Source organism: Mixophyes fleayi, chromosome 2 (genome assembly GCF_038048845.1).
Source record: "Mixophyes fleayi isolate aMixFle1 chromosome 2, aMixFle1.hap1, whole genome shotgun sequence".
NCBI lineage: Eukaryota > Metazoa > Chordata > Amphibia > Anura > Limnodynastidae > Mixophyes > Mixophyes fleayi.
The window spans coordinates 159,834,677-159,859,697 of NC_134403.1; the positions used below are offsets into that span (position 1 = coordinate 159,834,677).

The window sequence follows — 25,021 nt, forward strand, 5'->3', positions numbered from 1 at the left end:
TACAGGGATGTGAAACCTCACCTCAGTTCTGTGATCTCTGTACTCTTCTGTCACTTATAATTAGAGTGTGTGTATTATCCCACATATTTGTACTTTTCTGTAGTATTTGAGAATAAAGCAAGAACAGCTGTACATTTCTGGAACCCAACTTGTTTTTTCCCGGTTTAGAAAGAGGAGTGTAAAGGCTCCATGTTATCATCAAATTACTGGAAGTACAAGTTGTGTCTTGTAGTAAACCAATAGTTAGAACAAGCAAAATTATGTTTTATCGTGTGACCACCATTCCCAACATAAATACTGGCTTGCAAAAAATTAAGCCTAATAAATGTGTAGTCTTAGATTTAGCCAAATGCACAAACAAATGGCTATAATACACGACTAAGAGTTGCTAACATACTACTGTTTACGTGTAACAAGGAAATCCTCATCAACATGTACTGTACATGCCTTCAGCCTCCTTACAAGTAACGTTTGTACACATCCATCACAAGATGGGTCCGTTAAACTCCAGGTCAAGTCTGAACAGCTGAGCAGTGTCTGCCCGTGCATGGATAAGACGGGTCATGTAAATATCAGTCAGCTAAAGCAAATATTTTAGCATGGGAAGTATTTGTTAGCCAATGGTAGCAGTGGGGGCCCCTCAGTTGTTACAGACGTAAGTCTTCTTACATTGTATGAAAATGAACATAGTCTAAACAATAACTTCTCATTCCAGTGCATTGCAGATACATTGCATGTGTTGTGTGCTGGTGGGAATGATGAATGGAAAAAAAACTTTAAAATGTTCCCAAACACGTGTTTCACCAGCATTACCCAGCTGCTCTGAGCAATCTGTGGATAGCTGTCACATTACAGTAGTGAAATATATTTAAAATGAAAAACTATCAATCATTTAAATTACCTATTGGCAAATTATCACTGTCTCCAATATATTTAGTTTACTGTGCATGTTTGATTTTACTAAAGAACTGTTGACATGACGGATGTCCTCTGATGGCCAGCTGTGCATGTATTGCAGAATGTTTACATTATTCATTAGATATGCACATTACGCGATACATTATACATTGGTTCACTAAAGGTCCAGTCAAATAGACTTTGCAGTCAATGTTTTCAAAGTTCCAAAACATACACCTGTAATAAGCCATGACCAACATGGCGGCCCTCTTCTCACAATCAAGTTATGACACTTCTCTATGCTATAATACCAACAGGAGGGGGTCATTTAATGAGATTTTTAGCATTCACGCGTAGGAAGGTATACATGTAGAAAATTATATCTTAGAAGCAAAAGTAAACGTTAAAGATTGGTGATTAAGAATAAATATGAAATAAAATCTGAACTCCCTCCAGTCTTGTGAAAGAATAATTTGGATGTAAGTCTGGTTAACAATAAATCACTGGGCTAAAATTTGGAAAGCTATCGTCCATAGATTGTCAGCTCACAACAAGGGATTAAGTAGGGTCTTACTGAAAATCAGTGAGATGACAAAGAGACAGAGCGAGTAGCGAAGCTATTGGATAATATAGATGGCAGATGTATGCCAACTCAGCCAGATTAAGGAGAATGTTTTCTACAATGTCCAGGGGGGATTTCTAAATGTTGGCTTGATAACTATGCTTAAACCAATATTAATCTCTTGATGACCAGAAGGTTTCCTCCTCCTTTTAATGACCAAACCATCTTTTTCTTTTCAGGACACCTTCGTTTAAAGGCAATAACATATTTCTCTCAGCCTGTCTTTTCTGGGGGGAAGAGGGTGTTCTGAAACAAACAACCTTTTTTTTATTTTGTAAGCATTACATTGGTCTAAAGAAGGAGAACAGAGAAAAAAAAATTGAGCTCAGAGGGTAGGGACTTTTTTGTTTTTCATTTGGATTTTTTTTTTCAGATTTTATCATTTTAAATGACATTTTCTCCCACCACCTGTTTTTAAGTATCTTATTGCACAATTTATGCACTTGTTAAATCACTTCTAATAATAGTGACCTATTGTTACTGAGAGGTAGCAGAGATACAGACTGTGTCTCTCCTAATCTAATATGGAGACAGACCCTATGTCATCAATGTAATATTTCCGAGATCAAAACGGCAACCACAATACAGAAGCAGTGTTCATACATTGGGGAATGCAATGCTCACAATTAGGGCATGTGACCAGGAACTGGGTCTAATTGTTCCTGATCACATGGGGAGTGGGAGAGGTTATAATTTCTCACACATGACATATGCATGTTGGCTAATTTTTTTTATTGAATAAATCTGTTATGGATTATTTTTCAAATGAGATTACATTTTCTCAAATTTAGGCATCTGTAAGGACTAGATTAGATATGTAAAAACACAAAATTGAAAGAATGCGTACTTTCACTAATTATAGTTATATAGATTTACACACACTCTAACACATAGGTAATAACAAGCAATGATGTCTGAAGATTTCAAGAGGATTACACTAATAAATAACTTGGGACTCCTACATGAAGTGCAACAGTGTCAGACTTAATGCAATTTGGACTCTCAGGGGGGAATTCAATTGTAAAAAAAAATCTGTGTGAGGTGCCTCCGGTACGTCCGTAAAACACCTCAGATGGATTTCTTGTTTTTACAGAAATAGCGCTCATCTGCTCGTGCCTCACAGAGGTGCGGGCAAATACGAATGTTCTTTTTAACATAGTAACTGAAAAATGTGTGCCTGCGATGTTCCTCAGAACATCGTGGCCAATTGAATCTACCCCTCAGACTCAAAACACAGGAAACCGAATGATGATGTATGGAGTCCCTCACATGAAAGACATCAGTATTTCCATATATTGTAAGCTTACGAGCAGGGCCTTCTTACCTCTCTGTCTGTCTGTATTACCCAGTACTGTCTGTGACTGTTTGTTACCAATTGTAAAACGCTAAGGAATTGGTTGGAGCTATATAAATAAATGTTGTTGATGATGATGATAGCAAATGTTATCCAACAATTAAGTACTGAGGTTTCAGACTCTCCCTGCTTCATAACTTCCATGTACAATATGCAAAAGGAAGCACCAGCATAGCCCATATTGACTATTGAAAGCATCAACTGGAAATGTCAAAAAAGAGTGATAAATAAGCCAAATAAATGAGATAAAGAAGTATACATTACCATACACAACACACTCCTTAATCTAGAAAACAGAAACACCACTGCAGACATACACTGGCTCAGGAAATAAATATCAATATATCATACTGGTAATTGCATCTTTAATCCATACTCTTCCTACCACGTGATTACCTTTCTCTGGGTGTAGCAAACAGACTTTGGTCCAGCAAGCACAGCCCAGGAGCCAGGTAGCTATGATAAATATAATGCGAAACCTAGCCATTTGTGGATATATTTCCATAGCTATTAATGGGTGCACCACCTAGATTAGTCTCACAAGATTATGTCCATGTCTAACCTCCATCTGAGAAATCTGGTTCCTAATCAGCTACTTCCACAAATATTTATGGAACATAAAATGGACATTCAGTAATAAGTTTACCAGTATCCTTCCTTCATTTATTTCACTTTTAATGACCCCCCTATTGTTCTAGCCTACAGTTTGCACATATACTTGTCTTTATTCACAAATTGGTGATTGGAGCCTTTCAGGCAGATAGTGGCCTACAGAGAGGAATCACCTGTTGTTATGAAAGAAGGATGCTAAGCACAGGGACATAGTTATAAAACTGATGTAGGACAATGAGCAATCATCCATTTCCTAACAAAACCAAAACCAATATGCACACACAGTCCATTTTTTATAGGGATCAATGATTCCTATTGTTCAGTTGAACATAAAATACAAATGTTGCTTATTACAATTTTCTATTGGTAATTTTTCTTTTAATACTTAAGAAGAACAGAGGAGTACCAAGTGGTAAAGTACTCTGTAACATGGAAAGACACCAGACTACTCAGTGTGCCATCTTTATTAAGATTATCATTATTAATTTTCTCTGCATTAATGAAAACGGAATAGGCCCCTGTACCCGAATTAATGTTTACTAATTCATAGACCTATTGCTCTCCCTGTAATCTGAATTAATTGTGGGAAATATACTGCTGTTGTGGTAACATGGATATGAATGAAAACACCAGAAGAGTATATAGTGTGGCTAGTTTTTATAGATTTTATTCCTGGCATCTTTAAACCATAATGTTACAGATTTCATGGAATAAAGACCTTGGCAAAGATGACAAAAAATAGAATATTTTATAATCTTCCAAAGCTTAGAGGTTATATCTGTCTGCATCTGCTAACAAGGATCTATCATGGCAGCTTAAGCACCACTCATCACCAATTCTTTAATCCAAATACTAGAATACAAATGTAGAATGGTTACAATAGATATTCCAATTAAATACTCATTGGAATTTGAATACAGTTCATAAATGTATACATTAATACTAAATACAATGGGTTTCATGGTGTACACCGTATCACACACCTACATAACCCAGCCTATGATCAAATCTCTATGACCATTTATCCCAATATAAACCTTCTCCAGTCTGATTAAACCATTAAACAAGCACTTGTCTAGGTCACCATGGGAATGGTGCAGTAATAACTTTTTAAGCTACTAGAATACCTGCTGGATCCACTCCTCTCAAGTTAGTCTAAAATACAGCTGGATTTACATGAAGCAATTTGGATCAATTGTACAAACTGATCATGAAGTTCAAATTAATCAGCTTTGCTTACACAACACAGAGATTGTATAAGGTACTACTAGAAGACATTTTCCAAATACAACGCCTCTGCAAGATCAGGTTAGGGAAAGGAGCCCATACACAAAATAATTTACCCTATTTGCAGTCCATTTTCAGTATTAATGTTTGTCACTTTGAGACAACTATTATTATTAAAGTTTTTCTTTTGCTTGCTTCATTAAGCTCAATGCTAGGAGCAAAGCGTTTGGGTTTCCTCTCATATTGTACGGCCATATTTAAAAAAGTGTGAAACAAGAAAAGTTAAAAACAAAACAAAAAAAAACAAAAACTATTCTTGTCATATAATTAAATACCAAACTAAACAACAAGATATTTAATGTTCTATAGCTATGTCTGAAGACTGTACACCACAAATAACATTACATACACAAGTTATTGCTACTGAAATGGTTGGGCTACAGTTAGAGCATATATACCCCATATACATAAACCTCCCCAGGTTCTATATTTTTCCATTTGCTGATAACCTCATTGTTACATTAGCCATATGGTGTATAGCAAATGGCACAAAATCTGTTTTGAGTAGTTAAGCGTTAAATTGCACGGTTCTCTCCAAATTATTAATTTTCTAGACGTTCCCAAATCCCAAAACATATTTTTTCTTCTGCATTTTGACAGGGAAACTTGTGCTTTATACATAATTTTCATTTGCCAAACTGCTTCTCAATTATACTTCACAGTGCAAATGGGTCACAGCGCTACTTATTAGCACTAGTGTCTCCACAGACAGCAGATAAAGATCATTTTGTGTTTGTGTAGAAACACCGATAGTATTTCAGTGCCAGGAAATACCTACTAGTATTAAAAAGAAAAAAAAGTACAGAAGTCACGTATCCACATATCAGACAAAAGTGAACGCTTTTAAAAGCCAAAAGTGCATTACCACAAGTGGCGTTATAAGCGTTGTCTGCATAAAATCCCTTCCTTATGCCAATGATGCCGGATGCAGATTGCTTATTGCACATACAACCTTATTTGTTAGCCAGTATCCATTATTTCATAGAAAAAACTACACCCAAATAACAGCCAGATCTCTCTCAAACTGGACAAAACAGCGTATTATCTTCAGCCTGACTGCTCAATTTTACTACAGTGTTTATTAATTACTACATAATAAAATAAATTGTAAATAAGGTCTTATAGGCACTATTGATTTTCATGTCATATGGTTCTCAACCCCTAATGTAATTGACAGTGAGCTAGTGGCTGGCTACATTAAAACATAATTTCATGAGCACAGAGAAGCGATCAGACCTCATGAGTCATTCTGAGCATTCACCTCGTCTCCCTAAGCACTTAATGGTTGATGTTATTTGATTCCCCATTTGCTTTTACTTAGCAGTCAATTTCTAAGCAATTACTCTAAATCAATTGACCACAAATATGATAGTCCACTGTCAGATCATTGCCTTTGTTAGTGTGATTGTTACAATACGGTCAACTGGAATAAGGAAAGGTGGAAGACCAACTCAAAACAAAGTAATGCAATCATTCAGCACTTCTCTGTAATAGGAATACGTTTCCACTGACATTTTATTTAGTTTGCAGATACTAACGGGTGGGGTATGTAATTCCCACACTGGAAATGTTGGCATTTAACCTGCAAGTGCTGACAGTTCCATTGTGCCCACAGGTTCACAATGTCGATAGTGTGATTGGCGACGTTGAGAATGTCGCTAATCACAATGGCGACATTAAAAGAGTAATGGAGGCAGGTCCAGCGACTATACCACAAATCCGTCTCTATTACTCTTTTAATGTCGCCATTGTGATTGGCGACTTTGTCAATGTCGCCAATCACACTATCGACATTGTGAACTTGTCAGCATTTAGTCTGCCTACATGTCCATGTAGTTAAGGTTAAGTGCCAACATGTAGGTTTAAGGGTCGACATTTCCAGTGCCAGAATTATGACCGCCACCGACACTCACAATCTAATTCTCGCATGTCATCTTTCCGCAAGGCCTTTTTCTTTTTATAGAACAATGTATGTTATCATGGTATTCATGCAATTATACACACTCAAAGGGTTAGTAACCAATATTGATGGAAACTAAAAATCTGCACTAAAACAATAGTAACAACTGAGCTTTTACCTGTCTAGGTGTTGTGAAACTACAAGGCCCAGCATACCCTGCCAGCTACTGGTTATCAAAGCATCCTGGGGCTTGTAGTTTCACACCACCAGAAGAGCCACAGGTTGTCCAGGCCTGGCCAAGACCAAGTGAGAAAATTAAAGCAAACGCCAGTTTGCTAGTTATGGTTATAATATTACATTTATACCTTTAACAATGTTTGTAAATTTCACGTGACCAATCTCCACGGAAACACTAAGGGGGAGATTCAAGTAGCCGGGACGTTCCTCAGAACACTGCGGCTGCGCATTTTTACTGTTACTACAGTAAATTATCTGCTAATTTTTCCTCACAAATCCCGCGCCCGCGATGTTCTGAGGAACAATGTGGCTAACTGAATCTCCCTCCAAATGTAACCCACTGAGTATAGGATAAGTGAGCTCACCATTGGCTTTATGATGAACTTCCTTTTTGCTTTTCTCCCAGATTCTTCTTTGTTGGTATGCATTAAAATAAACAGACCTGAACCAAAACCAGGGGATATATTTACTGAACTGTGGGTTTGAAAAAGTTGAGATGTTGCCCAATAAGATTCTAGTTATCATTTATTTAGTACATTCTACAATATGACAGCTAGAATCTGATTGGTTGCTATAGGCAACATCTTTACTTTTTTAAACCCTCAGTTTAGTAAATATATCCCCTGGTGTTTAACTTTAGCAGCCATTACTCATAAGTATAGTCAGAGTGCCTAGAATACATGATATTCCTACCACTAAAGCAGAGTAGGGTCATATACAGAACACAAACGGTTTTTTACCAAACTGTATATATATATTATCAAAAACGTCCAGAAAACCTATTAGATTAGCTTTCTTTTCAGCAAAAAGTATAATTTAGTTTGCTGAATGTATACACATGGCTAGATACACGAAATGTAAATTTTAGCAAAATGAAACAAAATCAAAAGGACAAAGCCTCCCTTTGGGATATGTAATTTTGCATTTCCCGGCTAACAAGAGCTGGTGTGACAGGATAAAATAATAAAAGCCAGGACACAACAGCTGTCCCTGGTGACTAGCACCATCTGGTAACCCAGTCCCTACCCACTTAAGTGCACCACTCCTCAGTCACAAACAGTGGTTTAACAGCACAACGTAGTACTCAGATCCGCCCAACCACAAGACAAGACTGACAATGCTCAGATGACACCATCACTATACACATCTATGGAAGTGCTCTGGAAGTTACTGTACCAGTGGATATCACCTTTACACCTGCAGAAAGTTGTGCCATGAAGACATATCCCAATGACATCACCATGTCACACGGAAACTGCACTAACCCCTACTCTGTGAAGTATGTAATTTGCAACAGACACATTAATAACAACAGAGTTTACAAACGTGTTGGTTGCACAACATCAGTAAACGGTCTTCTATCTTTACATTATGGTGGGGTGAATGTGTAAAAACACACAAAATACAAGGGCTAATAATGTTACAGAAAAAAATAGAGACACAAAAAGTTAGTGGGCAGGAAAAAGAAAAATCGCCGTTTATTAGGTAGGTGTATTTTTCTAATGTAATGAAAAGGGAACTATTCCGTTGTCAGGAACGTTGTTAATATACTTTATTTATAAACCCCGACATATAATACAGTGTTGAATATTGAAGGGATCATGATACACATCATACATACACTATGGAACATAACCCATTCCATCTGACAAAGCTCTATATTAATACAATGACAGTGTTCCATGGATTGTGTCAACCGTTCCAGCTATATTTATTCATGGTAAATATTATTAAAAACATGTCCTAGTTTTTAAGAGAGCCTTATCTCATTAATGTCATGTAATGACAACTAATACTTATAATGATCAAGATTCAGAAACAAGGGGCAAAAAACCTATGGGTCTGATATGTAAAGTGTGTTGGGGTTCTGTAGTATACTCAGCATAGGATGTGACACCGCTAGCACAGCATAAGACGGACCATACACTTTCATCAGTACCTAAAAGTTCATTTCCAGGCCACTGCCTCAGCCAAATGGGTAATTCCCATCCAGTTAGCAAGGTGAAGGAATAGGTTTTTGTATTGTGTACACTGCATTAAATTTCTAGCCATAAATTGCCTTTACTGCCGTTTACAAATGTTCATTGTATTAAAACACTAACAGAAAATATTGAAATAAAACAGAAAATGAGGAAGTAGCTTAAACAGTAACAAAATCATAAAACAATGAACACTTTTCCCCCCCTTTTACTTTGTGGGGTACAGAAGTTGGGAAATAACCCTGAATATAAACTACAAAGCACAAACACATCAATGTCTCTTCTTTCAAAGACCATTTTGTCCACAGCATCAGCAGAGCCCTTTTGTTCAACATAACAGAATAAAAACATTTTTGTCCTCAGGCTTGTGAGCGGCCGTCGCCATGGAAACAAGTTAATAACAGTCCAGTGATTCGCTCAGTGCTGTCTGTGATCCTGGCTGCAAATGTAACACATTCACAGGAGACCCAGCTAAACGGGGGCTGACATTATTAGGGGCACCAATGCTATTTAAATACTGAAACAGAAGTAACTGGGTATTTTAGATATGGGGCAAAATTAAGATTTTACATGAAAAAAAAATAAAAAAATGAAATGTGGAGGAAAGGGGGAATGGTTTTCTCCCACAAAAGAAAAAGACAAACATTGAAGGAGATGACAGCCTATAAAAGGACCTGTTTGTCAAGTGACCTCATTTGAAAAGAAGAAGAAAGCATTTGTCATAGAGTCGGGCACATGTATTTTCTCAATACCAGGCTGCTTAGGAAGCAGATCATGGACTCTGCATGGTAATCCTGTTTCCTGAGAACATCCCCCAAGTTCTGGCCGAGGTGTAGGATTTAATTGCTTCACTAGGCATAAAGCCAGGGCTGACCATGCTATGTCTATGGTCAACCCATGGCGTCATCTACAATAGTTTTCTTTAATTTCAAGTTTATAGTAATTGTTTTAACTTGAGAAAATACAGATAAAGTAACTAATGCCATGGGGCATAACAAGTAGGTGCTACTGCCAGTGCAGATATGCAGCAGTTACAGAACATGTATCAATATAATTAGAAAAGTAAGACAAAATCAAAATATTTGCACATTGTGTAACATTATATATTAATAAAATTTTCAGATGCCAATTGAACAAGACCATGTGTGATAATCTGTAATACACACACACACAAACTCTATTATCAGGAATTTATGGGCTCCACGGTGGCTCAGTGGTTAGCACTTCTGCCTCACAGCGCTGGGGTCATGAGTTTGATTCCCGACCGTGGCCTTATCTGTGTGGAGTTTGTATGTTCTCCCCGTGTTTGCGTGGGTTTCCTCCGGGTGCTCCGGTTTCCTCCCACACTCCAAAAACAAAAACATACTGGTAGGTTAATTGGTTGCTATTAAAATTGACCCTAGTCTGTGTTTCTGTGTGTGTGTCTGTGTGTATTAGGGAATTTAGACTGTAAGCTCCAATGGGGCAGGGACTGATGCGAGTGAGTTCTCTGTACAGCGCTGCGGAATTAGTGGCGCTATATAAATAAATGATGATGATGAGCATCAGGAATGCTGGTCACTGTGTTTTCTGTATATAAAATATACTGAACTACATTAAGAAATGACTGGTCTGTCTGCACAGTACCTCCCATATTCCATATATTAAATTGTGAATCAGAGCTCGTCACATTGAACATAAGAGGCTACACCTTATTATCATGTCTGTTGGTATGATATGACCACTGGACAGCAGAAATCATTATTCCATTCAGGTTTTTGGAACTTCCTGTATAATATGTAATTCACTGGAGGCAGAGGTATACTCATTTTTCAATTGTCAGATATTTTCTTAGAAGAAAGAAAAAATAGTTGTGAAACTTGGTGTTATTGCTGTTTCTTAAGGTTCAAGACTATTCACTTGAAACAACTGCACTCCCGAACAGAGCCAGAGGGGGCAGTATATTATGTTGAACCAAAAACAGTTCTTTGCCCATAACAAGCGAGACTGTGATTTAGATCAGACAACAATGTAAACAGACAAGGATAAGTGTGAATCTACCTTACACAGTACATTACAAACAAATACTATCTTATAAACAAAACATACTAGCCAAAATTCTCTAAAATATTTATTTTAAAAATGAACATGCCTAGACATTTGATAGGGAAGTTTCAATTACTATGTTACTCCAGACATATCTTAATGAATCATTAACATATATTTAATATTGCCTAAATTTTACATTAAACCATGTTTCAAAGTACTAGGAAAGGAGTAAGAAGCCATGCTAGTGAGTATTAGACACATTATAAGGCAAGGGGCAATAAAACATGTCTTTGAAATAGCCAATCTATTGTCCCAGCCTCTCGGCTACTGATCAGTTTTCTATGGCACGAAGTGTAAAGTTATAAATCAAACCAGAAACAAGAAAAACTTGTTTAATTGTATGGGTGAAAACATATCTATATGGTATTGCTGATGGCATATCTGCTTGTATTAAAAGACATGTAATACACAGTTACCAGATTTTAAAATCGTTTCCAAGGAAACGTTTCTGCTGACTGATGGATAAAAGCACATTGCACACAATTCTGCCCCAGCAGACCTTGGAGCATTACAATCCCTATCATGTCATTTTTATTTTAATTAATGATAAGTCCGAGCTTCAAACAAACATCAACTTCTTCAGAAAATAAGACAGGGATATCATCATGATATTTCCGTATATTTCATTAGACAGCTGCGACTAATTTGCTGAATTTAGCAGCTTAAACAACACAGAGAACGCATTGGGTAAAAGTTCAGGCACCCTTGCAGTTGATTTTATAATAGTTTTGTTTTTATCGAATGACTTAAGCTTTATATTAAACCAGGTGAAAACAATTCCAGAGTTAAATAATAACCGTATCTGACATCATCTCGGGATGTCGTGCTTACTCTCAACAGGGGCTCCCACTAAGCAGTTGATAGTAGATATCAAAATAAAAATAATTGACATGATAATTGAATGTAGACCCGATCTATAAAAGGATCTATAAATACTTCTAGCTTGGAATTTCCACTGACAGAAACATCATTAAGAAGGGAAAGTAAGAGTAAATGAAGAGTTGATGCAAGATCTCGAAGACCTAGAAAATTATCTGATAGAACAGCTTGTAAACTGGTCAGATATGCAAATCATTTCCCACCTATCGCTGCAGAGAGGATCAGCTGACAACGGAGTATGGATTCCTTACCCCGAAAAAGATTTAGGTCAGAAGGAAATATGTCTGAAGTATGCAAAACAAAAAAACATATAAGCCAGGAACGTTTTGGAACAAAGTGCTGTGGACTGATGGAAAAAAAACCAAATCTTTTTGTCCACAACAAGTCTGGAGAAAAACAGGTGAAACATTTGAAGAAAAGATCCCCCTGCCAACCACTAAGTGTGTGGGAGGTGGAAGCAAGTGGCCAGTTGGAAGGAAGAATGGATTCAACTGAATATTAACAAGTCCTAGAAGTTAATGTCCTGGAATCAGCAAAGAAACTGAAGCTGAAAAGAGGTTTCCTATTTCAGCAAGACAATAATTCAAAACATATCTCACAATCATCCATGAAGTACTTACAGAAAAGAAAGATTAAGGTTTTTGGAATGGCCTTCACAGTCCCAGTCTTGAATAGAATTATACATTTGTGAAGGGATCTCAGACATGCAGTGCATGGAAGACGACTTAATATTTCTCATCTACAAGAGTTCTGCAAAAATGTGGGATCCAATTCCTAAAGCAAGACTAGAAAGGCACTTAGCCGGCTGCCTGGAATGTTTGGAAGCTGAATTATCTGCTATAAAGGTGGTTTTATTACAAACTGACCGACCAACAGTAACCAAACTTTTACCATATTTGTAGATTTTTTTTTTCTTCGTTTGCATTGAAGCATGCAGAAATAAGTCATATTTATATTTGTACCCTGCAAGTGTTAATTTATATTCAACTTAAAGATGCAATGAAACATGACATCTGAACAGGGGTGCCCAAATAGTCAGTGTTCAACTGAGGTTTAAATATCTTTCAAGTCTTCATCAAACAATATCATCAACTGCTTTTTTTTTTTTTTTAAACAAGTCACATTTAATAGGCACAAGTTGTCTGCAAGACACAAATTCAGTTGCAGAGCTAGACAATCAGTAGGGAAAAGCAATAGCTATTGCCTACTGCACTGCATGTGAACTCTGATACCATCTCATCCATTTATTTACCTCCAGTCCCCAAGGGACCCATACTGTCGCTCATGGCTGGCACTTGCTGTGGCCTTGAACTCCCGCACATCCAGTGGTACCTGCCAATTTCCATTTCTGGTCTGCTGCTGTTCACTGCCAATTTTAGGTGGTAAAAAGTCAGTGTACTCCTGCATTTCATTTGGAGTCAAATCCACATTTCATTTGTTTTAGTAAAACCATTTAATGCTGGTTAGCCATTTACATCTACATTTCTAGATAAATACAATCTACTGGATACAAGTTTAGTACAGCCTGATAGAGAATTGGACTAGACAATTTATCATTAACACAAAAAAAAAAAAAAAAAGGACAGCAGAAAAAAAGCTGGTTGATAAAACAACAAAATGAAGTGGCTATGTAATGTAACATCGACTACAGGATACCGTATATAGTAATTTTATAAACAAACTCTTGAGTAGGTGCATTTACAATTTGAAACAGTTTGTTGCTGACAGTTAAATACCAAATGGTCCATTTCGGTTTGTTTAATCTCACGACAGACCCAAGCGCGTTTACTTAAGCTACAGTACCCAGTTGTTCTAATTTTCCACTGAATTGCAGGAAGTCATTCTCTCATAAGCATATACAAGACACTCGCTAGGATATATTTGGAAATGGTTATTGGTTGGTGGATCGTTCTAGAAATGCAGGAAAAAGTTATACGTCACTCCAAAAACATACTGGTAGGTTAATTGGCTGCTAACAAATTAACCGTAGTCTATGTCTGTCTGTCTGTGAGTGTGTGTGTTAGGGAATTTAGTTGTAAGCCCCAATGGGGCAGGGACTGATGTGAGTGAGTTCTCTGTACAGCGCTGCGGAATTCGTAGCGCTATATAAATAAATGATGATGATGAGTCAGCTGCATATTTGGAAAATAACTAGAAATAAGTCTCATGTTTGACTTTGTTTCAGAATACAGTTGAGCACTGGACTCTTCACAGCCAGTCCCAATCACCATATTTGTTTAAGGCTATATGGTACTAAAACATCCGATTCACAGATACCCAACTGACAGCAGTGGTGTAAGGTATTCAGAACAATAACCGTGCCAATCGGATGCGTATAAATCATACTGCCCATGTGTTACATGCTATCTGGCAACACGATTTGCAAAAGTGTAATAAAATAAGTTATATTTTCAACATACATATTTTGTAGCCTGCAAAACAGTTTGCATGAGCTAGATAATTGCAACTGCTTGGTACAACGGTTAGGACCTGGAATTACAGAAAATTGTGAAGTTAGGTAGATACACCTACCTACCTACCAGCTTTGTGTTTATATACAAAATGCTTTAGAGATAAAAAGTTGCGAGGCTAAGTGCCACAATAGGTTTTGGCACTCAGCCCCTTAAAGTAAATGGTGATTCTATTATGACATTTCCTATACTGTACTAATAAAGTCACAATTAAGGACTTTTATTATCATAAAAAAAATAATTAACTTTAGTCCTTATTTTTTGCGTGTAAAACTATTAATTTTATTACTTTTGAGCATGTCATGTGTACGCATTCACAACTTCATCACGACACTGATCAAAATTTTAACTACTTATTTTTTGTACGTTTTTTGGGGCTCTTAAAACTCTACTACTGAAAATATAAATTGACTTTATCAAAAACATGTAACACATGGGCAGTGTGATGGTTTCTTTTGAAGTGCTGGGCTCAAGTATTTTATTGAAACTTTTGTGCTGTCATTTGTGCATCAAAGAAATAAAAGCCAAGCAGTATAACACACAGATATCATTCATGGAAATCGCTCCATGAGAAAAAGAACCCATTTTGCCAATGTCCTAATAAAGGCCTGCACAGCATCAAAGCTTTCATGGATGGTAAAGACAGACTAAAGTCTAAGCAGATCAAACGATCTTGTTGGAAAATTGGGATTTAACGGGAGATTCTTGTTATTTTTGGCAATTATCTTTGACGCTCACTGGTACTCCGGAAACATCAATGTTAAATGCACTATAATACAAAGGCTTAGCATTTAGCAGTTAATTTCCCTGGCTGTTTTTAAAAGGTGGGGGAGAAGCTTAATGCATTTATTAAAATTTGCTGTGGAAACAGGCTTTTCTTTTCACCAAATATATTGCACCCAAAATCTTTCCAAAATCATTTGAAAAGTGATTCAATAATCTGATTTTACCTACTGACAGATACATTCTAAAATGAATTGATCGCATCCGTTTCCAAAACTTGCAATGGTAAATAACAAAATTTGTTGCAAGAACCTTTGCCAAACGTTATATTTCTACAATCAATGCATTAAATCTGGTGGCGAGTCAACTAGACTCCATAGTACACAACACTAACAAATAACGTTTAACACCACCACCTTTATGGACAACTTTTTGGCTACAGTTTCCGTTTGATGATTTTATAATAATACAGAGCAGCAGGGTAATTAATGTTTCATTGTATTAATCATGATACCATTTTATGTTGTGTTCACAGGAGAATTAGATAGAAAATGAAACCCTTGATGCTGTACTCCTCTGTTATCTTGTATAAAGAGAATTTACAAAAAAATTGTGGTAAATATGTAATTAAACAAGAAAAACAGATTCTAGAAAAAAAAAATCTTTTAGAACCTTTTAATATCAAAAACATTAACCTTAAACAATTTCATACACAACTAATGCACATTGCTCATTGCTGTTTAGACGAAACTCTAATAGAACCCCCTAATGTTTGTTACATAAATGAGGCAATGTCAGTAGGTGCAGTTTCACTATTATCCAAGCTTTTAATTGCTGTAACCCTCACTATTTAATTGGTATAAATCATCATGATTTAATTGAAATCATTGTGCTAATCAAGCAATGAAATCCTGTTTTTTCCCCCATTGGGTATACACAGTGATTCTACAGTAGTTATAACATAGGCAAACCAAAGGGGGGTTTCCTAGTGCCTGGAAACCCCCTCTAAGCCTGGGGCACTGTATAATTGAGGTGGCTGGACCCTGCTCCGGCTTCACACAGCTCTGCTTGAAAAGGGAAAGCTGCGTGCGCCTAACAGTAGTGCACGCAGCATTGCCCATGTATATTATGGGGATAGGAAGAGTTGAAGAGCAGCCAAGCACTGTCTAAAATTATAGCCACACCCCCATGGCATGCTGGTCACGCCCACTGGTGGCGTGGTGTGGAAATCCCCTTCTACAAATCCTGCGTTTGCCCCTACATAAGTCTCAATAATGCAAAGGTAGTTACACTGTACATTATATGCAGCACTGTTTTCAAGAGCATATACACTGGAGAGATATATATGTAAAACTGTGGTCAGAAGTGGGTGTGGAGCTTATTGAAATAGCTACTGCTGGTCTGCCACACAATTTGTTTCTGCATTGGACCTTTTTCTTCAGAAATACTTAAATGTAGACCACAATTACCTGACCACATCGTTCTATCTATACCTAGTTGTGCTAACCCATACCATACTTACAAAAAAAGAGCAAAAGAAAATTGGACTTTATTCAAAACACTAGTCTTTATTGAAATAAGAACTTAAATGGCACACTTACCTCAAAATGTATTAAAAAGTGTCTGTGCTACAAGCATATGCTAGACAGACCATAATCTCAGGTAAATGTGTCTACATTGGCTGTGAAACATGCCTAGAGGTTGGATCTGTATACAGTTTCCATGCTCTGACATATTTAGCAAATCCTTAACAGTCCAAATTATCACAGTCCAGGCACGATTTTTGCAGAACAAACAGGAATGGGGTTAGCAATTTTGGATTGTGGTACAAACAAGATCAGACCAGCCTCAGTGCTGCTAAGCCATGCCCCCTAAATGTGTGAGTTACAATACATAATTAGGATTGAAAGGAAAGCATTCAGTGGGGATTAGGCTGCTATGAAAAACAAAATGACACTTGATAACTTCTCAGTCCCACCCTTATGATAAAGTACCATGGTAAGGCAAAGGACTAGGATTACCATGGCAACCCCAAATTACCATGAAACCCCATAATAGTTCGGCCATTTTCTATTGTTTTGTTTTTTTTGCAAGGAGGAGTTACTAGTAGTTAAGTAAAGAATTTCATCAGGAATGTTATGTATTTGTCGCTTAGTATTACCACTACAGTAACATACGTTATATAAAATGATTTAATTATGTCTAAAAAGGGAAGAAAGGGCAAGTTATTATGTTTTATTTAAGAGTAGTTTTTCATCCACATCTGCTTACTAAATAAGAATACCGGGGTCTCTCTGGAGTAAAAGCAGGATGTGCTATGTGTAGTTCATTAGTTACGAGGGTCACATACAAAAACTACTGCTATACAGTTTTAATCACTTTGCAAGCATTACTCTTCTATAACACGTTACACTAATATAAACTCTTGTAAGTGATATCTGTATAAATAGTATATTCTGATGTCACCACTTCAGTGTTGATTAAGAAAACTTGTGTATTACATAAGCAATAACTCATTGTCTACTTTAAATTAAGACAAATATTAGACGCCACCTTGGAGATCTATGACCGTTAAAAAAAGCACTCGACCTATGACCTTGGGCCTTTGCATACTGAACAAAGTCCTTGTTGACTTCCAATACCCATAGAATTTCCAGACTCCCATATATTACGACACAATCTACTTCTTTACATGGCCCACTAATTCCAGGACAGTCTTGAAAATATTTAACCACAAATAATTATCTTTCCTAGAATTCATAGTCCTAGTGCGCTTAAGCTGTACTAATATACACGCAGTGCCATAGGGTCATCAGTTGAGTGTGTCCAACCATACCAGATGGAACCAAATTTTGACAGATATGATGGAGTCCACATATGGTACAATGGTTGCTTGTTAGTTTGATAAACTGACCATACTGATCAATCAATATCTTACTGTGTGTGGGAAGCATTAGATTGTCATGGTTAATGGTAAGAACTGTTTTACTGCAGTTATCGTGTCTATTTTGGCATTCAGAGGGAGCATAGGGTGGTCTTTACGTCCTGACCTAACCGACGTGGGTGTCATGGGTTGTTTTTTTTATAATGCAGACGTTGGGAGCTTCAGACTTGCACAGTATTGGTCTAACAACCATCTTCTTTTATACAGGTCACTTTTAGAAAAACAAACCAAAACCATCCCACACTCTAGCATCTGCTGCATTTTAAATCAAATGATCATAACTGTTTAATCCCACGGAAGGAGGAAAAAAAGAGCAAGACAAATCTGGTTTTAGAACATCAAACAAACATTGTTACCAATATGTCACATTTTAACAAGAGGGCTTATTCATCTCCAAACCCATGACCGTCATACATTCTTAACAAAAAAAAAAAAAAAAAAAAAAGAAGGTTTCATTGATGAAGATCTTTCACAAAATAGGTTTTTTTGCTCCGTTCAATCTTCTGATTCTTAATGAATGCTTTTGTTCTAACCATGTGGATAGCTGTTTACACGCAGGTGAACCCACAGATTATAAGGTAAACCTGATATACCGTCACTCCACCAGATGCAAGTTTTCGCTTTGCCAGAATATTTTTACTAGTTTCTGGTCCCATTCTAGAATTAAACTGGGGCTTTCCACCAAACGTGACAATCTGACAAAACTCAATAAACAAAAACATGCTTTTGACAGCAAATGTCTCATCATATAGGTGGACACCAAGATACTTTAGCAACCTATGAAAGCCAACCAAAACAGCAGTAATGGCTGAAGCAACACGTTTCTTTTGTGTTCAGCTTTAGTATTCACCAGTTATGTAAAACAACTAAAAGTAACCTTTGTCAGAAGAATTATCCATCAAATGGCATTATGATAGAGATAGTCAGATTATGTCACTTAGAGACTCAAATATCCCCTTGCTATTGTGTAATGCAAATATTGCCTTACACAATAGAGCAAAGGGATAATACACAATTTGCTCTACATTAAAACACCATCACTATATATTACATGTCAGCCACATCATCTGTATCTTCACTGTGTTCTGAGCTTTTTTCGCCCGATGGACTTTACTCCCCTTTATTACTGTATGTGTGTAGGATCATCCTTGGACCCTTGGTAGACAAACCTACCATTTATTCCCAAGAAAGGATATGGGATAGTTATCGAAGCTTATTAAATGATACAGTGCGCCTAAAATATGGAATACATATTTACAATGTGGTAGATCAATATATTAAAAGTTAATTCCTGTAATGTCTTATCCAGAAGGTCGGCTAATTTAAAAACACTTCGTATTTATAGCACCTTAACACACCAAAGTCCAAGTTGACGAGATGGCGTAATTTAATAAAAATCAGAAAGGCAACATGGCCCCCGAGTTGCTAAGAAACCAATTCTCTGCTGAAAAGGGTTACTACTTGTGCATATGCTTCAAAAGACTGATTCTGGGAGTGTAGTCACCATTATTCCTCAGGAGACCAGAACCAACACAGCATTAGATGATTTTTACTATTTGAAATAGTAATTGAGCAACAATAACTTATTTTCTGTATAGGTTTTCTCAACATATATTAAAAACGTACCCTCACCTACAAAACCACCAAACACTCAACCTGAAAGGACAGGCATAATACCACTGGTGATCAACATAAATCAAATAGAAAATGTACAATATTACCATTTGTTGATCATGCAAAACTTGTGTAATAGGTCACTACCTTGTTTAAAGAGATCAATGTTTTCCTTCTAAAAACAACTAACTCAAACTATCTGCAATCAAACAATCCACATTAAATTGCTGAAGTATTACGCTTAAAAAAACCAAAATCAAACATACCCAGAATGAGGTAAGCCTAAGACAAGAACTCTATGGGTACCTTTTCTCTCCTGGCTTTGTTCTGTCGTTTCCTCTGCTGCAGTTTCCATGGTTGGCTTCATCCCATGCACCAAAAATGCTTTTTAAATTCTCCTTCCACACAAACACTTCCCTTCTGTCTCTCTTTGCTGTGGATTTTTGTTTCCCTGCCTCCTATTTACAGCTGCAGTGATTGAGTGTCTCTGTTGTGTACTACACTAGATCACAGCCCTGTCCAAGATGCAGACTTGTCAGCTCCAATTCCGCTCTGCTGCCTATACTGGTCCTCCAAGATTTCTGCCAGAAAACAGTCATACGTCATGCAGGATCCCTTGCTAGAAAATGGACATTCTGTGCTTGATTGTACCCAGACTTGCCGAGAGCTAAATCCAATGTGAAAAAAGAGGCTGCCACTCCCCCTCCTTTCATGCTCGACCACTCCTCCTTCCTCCAGTGCCCCCCTTGTAAAATGCTAATCACTCCTCATAATTTAAGGATAGACATGTGACAACCACCACAGGGATGTTCAGGAAGCAGGAAAAAATAAAAACCCACAAGAGCTCACATGACACAGAAGATGGACCATTCCCTACAATTAATTGCCTGACTGTAATCTATGTCATTATAACATGTGCTTCCCCCTCACCAAAGTGAATTTTCTCTTCCACTGCAGTTTGAAAAAAAAAATGCAAATAGCAATAACCTGTACATTTATTTAAAGTAGTTTTGTGACAAATATTTTCACAGAAAAGACCGAATATATGCTATACAAACATCTTAGCTGTGCTAAGTTTTTAAATAAAAAAAAAAGAAAAAGAAAATAAAGGCCACTTGTGGAATGCTAACTGGGCAGCCTTCTTCTAAATTACAGCGCCCACACGTCTGCGTATCATCTTAATATCAAGTGCTCAAACACATCAGACTGGCAGACAGAGCCACAATCATATGTATTAACACTTTTATACTGCAAAACATGTTGATTATCTTCGTGCAGAAGATTTGGTTGCTGCTAAGAGGTTTTGTTATACACATTATTCTTCCTTCACCATTAGCTGTTCATGTGATATTACCATTGGTGTGATAGGGTCACATTTATTCACACAGATTACTTTATCAATGCACAGAGAGGAACCTACAATCTATGTATCTGTTACTTAAAATTACATTTATTAAAAAAACATTAGTCTTTAAATAGTAGCATCAAATGTTACCATAGTAACAAGACAATTGCAGAATAAAAATCCACAGAAAGATTTGCAGTAACTTAGTGCACTTTGCCATTGTCAGATATCATCGAAGGTTCAATTCCTGGACCTTTGTAACTAACAGCTTTACTGTGGATTTCACGAATACAAAATATATTCTGGGGCCATTTTTTTTTTAGTACACATCAATTCAAGGTCCTTAACAGTATTAAAAGGCATCTCTCATCCTTGTGTATCGGCTGTCATTTAAGCCACTGCATTGGATCATATCCACCTCCAGCTATTCATCTTAAATATTTAAATATTCATTTTACCCTGAAAGAAGCAGGATGGTCTGCGAGGGAAGGGGTTCCAATGAGTTTAATATCCTGATAAAGGGGCAGTAATCCATTAGTGAGGCATAGGAATTTTAAGTCTGCACATGAATTACCTGAAGTACTGGGCAAATGAGGTACAACTGGCTAAAATGGAGGGACCATTTCCCATTAACCCAATAGAGAACTTGATCATCTTTATCTTGGGGTAGAACCTTAAAAACAGCTGGGTAATATATGATGATTCAGTATCGATGTTAGCATAAGTTGGCAAGCATCATCGTCATCATTTATTTATATAGCGCCAGCAAATTCCGTAGCGCTTTACAATTGAATGGTCAAAGGGGGCTTTAGTTTTCCTTTTACAAAGAGATGAAGCCCTTTTACTCAATGTAGGCGCTTGAGTTAGATCCTCTTAAAATCTCTCTGGTGGTTTAGAAAACTATTTACCTGTATATCCTATAGCATAGGTTACAGACTGGACTATTATACTCCACTGAATGGAAGTGCAGATGTACAGTATCTCATAGCAACCAATCAGCAATTAGATTTAACCAGCCTCCACTAATGAGAGGAAATGGCTGCTATGGGTTACTGTATATTGACAAGTGTGCATCATCTTCTGTAATTAGGAGCAAAAGTTAAAGATTTTTGCCAAAGCAGAATTGCTTATAAATTCTAAGCCCTGCAAGCATGTATTCCACAGATATGCTCATTAGTAGCATATATACTAAAACAAATTCATTTTAATCTAAAGCCGCATACTTGCCAACTCTCCCGGAGTATCCGGGAGACTCCCGAAATTCGGGTCAGTCTCAGATTCCCAGGAGAGCTGGCAAGTCTCCCGTATCCCGCAATTGCGGGGCTAAAATGAAGCAATTCACGGTGAATCGCATCATTTTGGCCACTCCCCCTGCAACAAGACGGCATATTTGTCGCGGGGGCGGGGGAAAAAAATGGCACGTTTGGCCGCACCCCGTCCGCCCTCTAGGCACGCCCCTCTCCCAGATACAGCTTGCCAAATGTAGGCAAGTATGTCTAAAGGATAATAATGAACATATTCTGAAGCATGCTTCTTTAGTCATAGTGCTCCTGTGTTTTTAGCACATTTAGTCATTACTGATGTCCATGAAAGGGGATTAGCCTGTAAACATTCACCATGACTGCACACTAAACAAAGTTATTTAAAAAAAAATAAAAAAAAAATCATACATGTACTGAAATAAATGTAAACATTTAGTTATTCATGTAGTAAGCCACTTAGAAAAAGAAAAAAACTCCAACATGACTTTGGTATATATCTTACTTTGCCCATATGTCAATGGTGATCTAGCAGATTGCAGTGTAGAGTACACTGCAGTAATTGAAAGTCTTATTTAGCATGATGTTTGCATTAAATGCAAGAGGCATATCCACCATAAATTACAACAAAAGGCAAGAAGTTACCTAAAGTATAGGTGTGTTAACAAGAGCAAAACAACAACATTATAAATAAATCACATTTTTTTTATCCTCTCAAATAAAAGCCCATTTAAAATAATCTCTCAAACAATAAAACAGATGGCACAGAGAGCCACAGAGTGTCTGTGGGTGTAGCGTAGAGTGCTTCAAAAAGATACAAGTTTGGCAATTAAAAGCAAGATGAACAGAGCTGAGGGAATGAGAAGAGAAACAAAATAATATTAATATTTTTTATGTTAATGTATTATTAGATGTATACTGCATTCTGCCATCTACACATAAATGAAGTAGCCATTTTGTGGATTTTACCAATATTCATGAGAATGCAGTCAATTAATTCACTAGGAACCAGTGACATTACCAAGGCACTTTCCTTTTTAAAGTTCACCCATCGCCTACACACAGTGAAGTAGAGTTCAGCAATTGCTTTCTAATTACGTAATAATTATATGTCATAGTTGCCAGCCTCCGGGAGTCTCAGGGGGCGGGGGGGGGCGCAAGGAGACTCAACGAATCGCGGCATTTTGGCCATGGGGGGCCGGCCAAAATGATGAAATTCCCAGAATGTCGCATCATGGAGGCTTAAAATCTGCCCACTTCACTAGGGCAGATGCGGAAGAATTGCAAGCACTCACAGGGGTCCAGGAGACCTACCCAGAATTCGTTAGTCTTCCGGACATTCCGGGAGAGTTGGCAAGTAGGCTGTATGTTAAATGTTATCACTATTGCATTGTTATGTTACAATTCCTGTGTTTTCTACAACAATATATATTCTTACATTTACTTTGTATTACTATATGATCTGCATTTTGTTTATCACCTCTGTATTCTGTTTACAAACTGAAAATATTTAGGTTTTTAAAAAAAGGAGAGTTCACTTATCATTAGCTTTCAGTAAACATTACTCGATCGCACACCAGACTTGACAAAATAAACAATGCTGCATTTAATCACTAAATCACTATTGGGCTGGCTGTGTTGATTAGTGTAATATTATAAGTGCAGCAGCCTGCCCCAAACCTAGCCCATCATCAGATATAGGAAAATACTGACCTTGTTTTTAGCCCTACAATGCTGTGAATACTGTAGACGCAACTCCAGAATGGTCCAGCCAACCCAAAGGCATCTCATATAATGACATGAAGAAGCCCACAGTGTGGTCCAGATAGACTTTATGTGGCTTTACTAAAGGGGACGAATGGTATAGTAGGTGCCATGTCACTAAGGCATTGGTAATCTGTGGATACCTCCAAAAATTACCTTTCCCGTGTGACACATTGCAAAAAAGGAACCAATGCAATTGCTTTTCAATTACAATAACCTGGACTGAATTAAGTTGTAAACCTAATGAACTGAAGCTAACTCATACTTGAATTTCCGTGAGACTCCCGGATTTCAGGGAGCCCTCCCGAAAGAGTAGGCAACATCCCAGACACTTGTGGAGGCAGAGCGTGAATTTCGGCTTTTTATAGTAGTGGGCGGGGCTATGCCACGCCCCCCCCCTACATTTGTCACATGATCTGTCCTCCAGGATCTCCCGGAGGAAAGTTTGTAAAAGTTGGCAAGTATGAGCCACCTTGGAAAATAAGTAGTGGAAATCAATCTGAACAAAGAAGTCTTGGGATGATGTAAGAAAAAAAAACATTGGTCACAGTGTTCAGTGTTTACACTCCTATCCCTACGGTTTATACTTTAAATATATAAGAATTCTAAGGAACTTTCAGTGTAATTAGTTTACTAGACTCATATTCTACAAGCTAGTCTTTCTGGAGAACTTTTATGCCCCTTGTAACCCACAATAATAAAGCTGGAATTTAGGTCTTGTAAATATAAAACTTTTCACAGGCTTTTATAATATCTTTATTATTATTATTATCCACATGCAATCTAAAACAAAACAGGATGTGTGAAACCAAGGAGTCAGTAGGAGCCTGCAGAAAAATATACATTTGTGTGAGAATATCTGTATTCTGATCCATCTACTACTTGCCATGTGAAGATGGGTTTCATTAAACAAAGATTTATCATAATAATATAAGGAAACTGGGATACCTGTCTCATCCTGAGACTGCTTGAAGTGCACTTGCTGGAGTATATCTGCCTTGATACCACATAGTATCATGTATTTTATCACTAAATATCTCCCTAAC

General features: G+C 37.2%; 1 protein-coding gene across 6 annotated transcripts in view; it reads right to left on the reverse strand.

The window, feature by feature from the left end:
• Positions 1–25,021, reverse strand: part of GPM6B (glycoprotein M6B) — an 89,393-nt gene that overhangs the window by 10,777 nt on the left and 53,595 nt on the right. Inside the window, exons 1-2 of one of the 6 annotated variants that reach the window (XM_075194836.1) lie at positions 19,914–20,292; positions 13,108–13,221 (exon numbers count right to left, since the gene is read on the reverse strand). The exons of 1 other annotated variant lie outside the window; for it this stretch is intronic. In XM_075194836.1, the coding sequence (XP_075050937.1) occupies positions 13,108–13,221; positions 19,914–19,974 (175 nt within the window). In that variant the 5' untranslated portion in view covers positions 19,975–20,292. Of the gene's footprint in view, positions 1–13,107; positions 13,222–19,913; positions 20,293–25,021 lie in introns of those variants that run through there. 4 more of the 6 variants (XM_075194838.1, XM_075194837.1, XM_075194839.1 and 1 more) reach the window with 4 other exon arrangements.